This window comes from Euphorbia lathyris, chromosome 6, assembly GCF_963576675.1.
Source record: "Euphorbia lathyris chromosome 6, ddEupLath1.1, whole genome shotgun sequence".
Classification (NCBI taxonomy): Eukaryota; Viridiplantae; Streptophyta; class Magnoliopsida; order Malpighiales; family Euphorbiaceae; genus Euphorbia; species Euphorbia lathyris.
In genome coordinates this window covers 74,315,646-74,320,809 of record NC_088915.1, presented here as the reverse complement: position 1 = coordinate 74,320,809, position 5,164 = coordinate 74,315,646, and the positions used below count along the sequence as shown (strand labels likewise).

Below are 5,164 nucleotides of genomic sequence, written 5' to 3'. Positions count from 1 at the left end.
CTTTTGTTCTAGAGCCAATTTTCTAGATTCTTCACACTTACAGGTCTTAGTTGGCTTAATAACATCATATTCATCCCACATTCTTTTAATATTGTTAAAAAACTCAACCAGACTCATAGTTCCCTATGATATACCTGCAATTTCTCTCCTCAATCTAAAAATCAAAGGACCATTACTCTTCTCATATCGTAATGCTATTTCATTCCACAATTTTCTTGAAGAAGTAGCATGTAGAAAAACTTCAGCTAAATCCTTAGATAAAGCATTTAATATCCATGAAAACACTAAATCATCAATTTGTTTCCATTTTAGATATGCTTCTGAGTCTTTATCCTGAGGTTCATCATTTTTCAGTATGAAATCAGTTTTCTTCTTAGCATTTAACGCTAACATCATCGATCGTTTCCAAGATATATAGTTACTTCCATTCAATACAGAACTTACTAACACTAATCCTGGATTATCATTATGATTATTCACATTACTGGACTCCATACCTGCTTTTGGAAAATTAGGTCGATTCTCTGAAATTTGATTTTCAAACACGCTCAGATCCTCGCTTGATCCTTGATCTGTACTTTCTGCAGAATTTGGATCGGAACTTTCTACTGGTTCTTCTTCTTCTTCGCTTGCACCTTGATCGCTTACAACTTGTGCATATGATTTCAAGCTTTTTTTCATCTCTGGACTGGAATCGATTCAGAATCTCTTGCATCGATGGATCTCCATGAATGCTCTGATACCATATTAACAACACCAAAGAGAGAAAAAGTAACTGAATCTTGAATTCATCTTATTGAATAATAGACACAAGTCTAGTTTATATAGAAAAGTACAATTGGAATGTTCTAGATCACTAGATAATAACAAACAGCAGTAACAAACTTTTACCTACTCCTTTTTATTCTATTTTAATTCCTTTTTTATTCTGTTTTTATTCCTCTTTGACAGCTGTCTTTAATATTATTGCATTTTCTCCCGAAATCGTTTGGAGTAGGAATTGTGTGACCGCTGGTAATATAAGATCACGGTTCGATTTCTTCCGCTAAAAAATATACCCATTTAATATATTTAAATATATATGAATAAATCTAACAGTCGAAAAAAATCGAATTAAATTTTATATTTTATTGTAAATTAAGCACACACATATTAACCAACTACATCTAAATTTCCTATTCAAAAAACTATTTCAATTTACTTATAAAAAAATTGCTTACATTTTTATTACAACCTATTGATTTCATGATTAACGAAGCGTGATTTAATGATGTTTATAACGCCATTTTGAAAAGCGTGGATAAGCATTTAGGAACACCAAAAAGTATCCTTAAACCTTAAAATTTAAGATCGTAATATGTTTTTTTTTTTTTGTAGTGCCACCTCTACTAGACAATGAATAATAAAAGTAAAAGGAAAAATACAATGCAAGGATAATTGTGAATATTGACAAATATAATTTTTGGAAAAATTACACATAAATTCAACTTTTAAAAACTATTTACAACTATGTTAAGTCATAATTTTGGATTATATCAAATTAGTAAAATCAGTACTTAATATATTTTAAGGATTAGAATTTATAAATTAGAAGTCTGGAATATATTTTCTATGGCTTATGGTTTATGAATTGGAGTCTAGAATTTTTAAATTATGGTTTAAAATCATAATATACAGAGAATAATGACATATTAAGAATTAAGTTTGGTGATATTACTTAGTTGTAATTTTGTACTTAATTATGATATTCATGTATTTGACCCATATATTTTTCCTGATTGTGATTCACCTTACCATATATATGTTTCTCTTGTGATTCACCTTACCATATTCAATTAAAGAAAAAAATCCATAATTAGGCTTAAAATGGAAATCAAATCTTAAAATTTTCTTTCTTTCTATTTATAAAATCTTACACTGTAATATTTATAATGCTAGCACAACAAACAACTCTTTATCTCCCTCCACCCATTCCTTGATGAATATCATGGAATTTGTTCCCTCAATTTCAACCTTTCTTGTAACCCTAATCTCAATTTATCTTGCTAATCTCCCCCATTTAGCAGCTAAAACTGATGGATTTAGTGTTGATCTAATCCATAGAAACTCTCCCTTATCTCCACTATACAATACTCCTCATCAAGAAACTCCATTAACCCATTTCAAGAATGGATTTGAACGTGCAAGATCTCGGATAAATCGTCTAAACAGCAATGGAAACAATCCTCAATCAGATGTGTTAGCTGATAATGGAGAGCATATAATGAAATTCTCAATAGGCAACCCTCCAATGGATATCTATGGCATTGTTGACACAGGAAGTGACCTTGTATGGACACAATGCCAACCCTGTGAACAATGTTATAACCAAAAAAACCCCATTTATAACCCTAAATCATCCTCTACATACACAGATATCACTTGTAATGATTCCCCTAATTGTCATGATCTACTTGGCACAGTCTCTTGCTCAGCTCAATCTCTTTGCAGCTACACATATGGCTATGGAAGCAATGATTTAACCCAAGGTGTCCTTGCTAAGGAGACTTTTACTTTTAATGGAGGTGTTTCTTTCCAGAATATAGTCTTTGGATGTGGACATAATAACACAAGTGGATTTAATGAGAATGAAATGGGATTAGTTGGATTAGGAGGTAGGAAATTATCATTAGTATCTCAAATTGGTTCTTCATTAGGAAACAGAAAGTTTTCTTATTGTTTAGTACCATTTCATACTGATCCTACAATTGTAAGCAAGATGTATTTTGGGAGTGGCAGTGAAGTTACAGGTAAAGGTGTGATTTCAATACCTTTGGTGCAAAAAGAAGACAAGACACCCTATTTCATCACAGTAACAGGAATAAGTGTAGGGAACAAATTCATACCATACAGTAACAAAAGTTCTTCATCTGTTTTGGAAGGGAATATGTTCATAGATTCAGGTGTACCCCCAATTCTTTTACCTAATGATTTTTACAACAGAATGGAGCAGGAAGTAAAGGATGCTATTAAGATGGAACCGTATCAAGATCCTGATTTGGGAACGCAACTTTGTTATAAGAGCAACAAGATTCTTGATGCAATTCCTATTTTATTGGTGCATTTTGAAAATGGTGCTGCAATTCCTCTAGTGCCGAGTAGCACATTCATTCCTCCCAAGGAAGATGTTTTCTGCTTTGCTATGGCTCCTACACCTACTGGTGCTGATATTGGTGTATTTGGGAACTTTGCTCAGAACAATTTTAGAATTGGATTTGATCTTGATAAGCAAGTTGTTTCTTTTGAGCAAGCTGATTGTGCTAAGAACAATTAATGTGAAGCAATAATCACAAATCACAGTTGTCTTAATGTGTTCATGTGATTGTCAAGTTAATGATTTTCTAGAGGTGTTCTCTTTCTTTGATTAAAAATGTGGATGCATTAACCAAAAAAAAAATATATTACAATGCTAAAATTTATAGTTTAACGACGTTTATTGACGTTACTAAATGCTTACCAACGTTTTTCAAAGCATCATCAGTGTTAAAGATGATATTTGTATTATTCTTATTTATCTCTATACATAGTTATTGATAAAGGATATGGGCCTAAAGGAGAAGTTCAACTCAACAGTAAAATCCCAGTCTATGCGCTAAACTGGTACCCCTCTCAATCAACAGGACCCGGGGATTACCATTGTAGGAAACAAACGAGGGTTACAGAAAAAACCGAATTGAAATTGAGAATGGAAATCGAACTGTGTCGTGGCGGAGGCCACTGCCTTGAAAGCGATTTCGGCAAACCGAGGTGCAATCTGTAATTCCGGTCGCTCCCCAAGGTTAACACAGAAACCTTCGAACTTGTGCACTCAAAGTCAAAGATGATGGAACAACAAGAGTGTATCTTTAAATGCCCAGAAAGTTTGATTGAAGAGATTAAAATGAAAAAATTGTGTGTATTTATAGGCCACAGAAATATGAACGCTAGAACGTGAAGTGAGACCAGGAGATAAATAAGGTTTCGTTTTTGACTAATTAAAAATACTGAAGAAAAATTCAAAGAAGTTGAAACGGATAAAAAAATAAAAAAAAATTCGGGCCCAGTCGGGACGGGCGGGCGTCGAACGAGCGAGCGCGCGCGTGTGGTATATTTGCTAAAAACCACTTAACACAATTTAAAGGCTTCTAAAGTCCAATTCTATATATACCCACTCAAAGGGTTATAAGTTTCCCATGTGGGATTGTAAAAGTACTCTTGAGAGCAAAGTGCTTAAAGACAAATATACCCCACACTTTCAAAGCCATTTTTATTCAACACACCAAAGCCATTTTTCTAGCAATCCCCCACAAATGGCTTTATAAAAAAAATTTAAAATAGCACAAAGAAGATAATTTTTTGGGCAAATAAAAAGAATACGATAAGGTTATGAAGAACTTAAGTATCAATGTCTTTCGATTGAATTGATACGTAGTGAGATGAGGCAACAGGGTGACGTTTTAGAAGTGAATTACTCTTGAACTTCTAAAACTTCATCTGAGACCCCCCACAACACGTAAATAACCTTAAAAACTTTTGCTGTTCCGCGATAATACATTATAACGCTTTTGAAGGCCATGCGTACACCTTGGGTCTCATGAGTGCTCTAGAAAGACTGTCTGAGTCTTTCATAGAAGGCGGCCCACCTCCACACTCAAGTAGGTGATCTCAAAATAAGACCATTAAGAGTTTCTCGTAACTCAACCTTCAAAATACATCCATCAGGTCCATTATCATGAACCACCACTTAATCGGGCTATGGATTACACACACACTATTATTTGCCATAGGAATGGGAGTAGTATAGTGCATAACAAGGACAATATGGTTTCATTTGACCACGAATGGTTTCTACCATATTTCCTTTACTCAACAGGCTTTAGTCCCATTCGCTTCGACGACTCAAGTACAACTCTTCTAGGTAACCCTTTGGTAAAAGGATCTGCTAGATTCTTTTCCGACCTCATATAGTCTAAGGCAATTACCCCATTCTTCAGGAGTTGTTTCAAAATTCCATGTCTAATACGAATAGGTCTTCTCTTTCCATTGTAGACACTATTCTTTGCTATACCGATAGCTGCCTGTGAATCACAATGCATTGAAATGGGTGCAGAAGAATTCCCCCATAATGGAACATCTGCGACTAGAG

At 34.0% G+C, this 5,164-nt stretch overlaps 1 protein-coding gene across 1 annotated transcript; it reads left to right on the top strand.

Moving 5' to 3' along the window:
- The first annotated feature begins 1,973 nt into the window (after positions 1-1,973).
- On the top strand, positions 1,974-3,431 carry LOC136234188 (aspartic proteinase CDR1-like). The gene has a single exon (XM_066023978.1). The coding sequence runs from the start codon at positions 1,979-1,981 to the stop codon at positions 3,311-3,313; it is 1,335 nt and encodes a 444-aa protein (XP_065880050.1). The 5' UTR covers positions 1,974-1,978; the 3' UTR covers positions 3,314-3,431.
- The last annotated feature ends 1,733 nt before the right edge of the window (positions 3,432-5,164 follow it).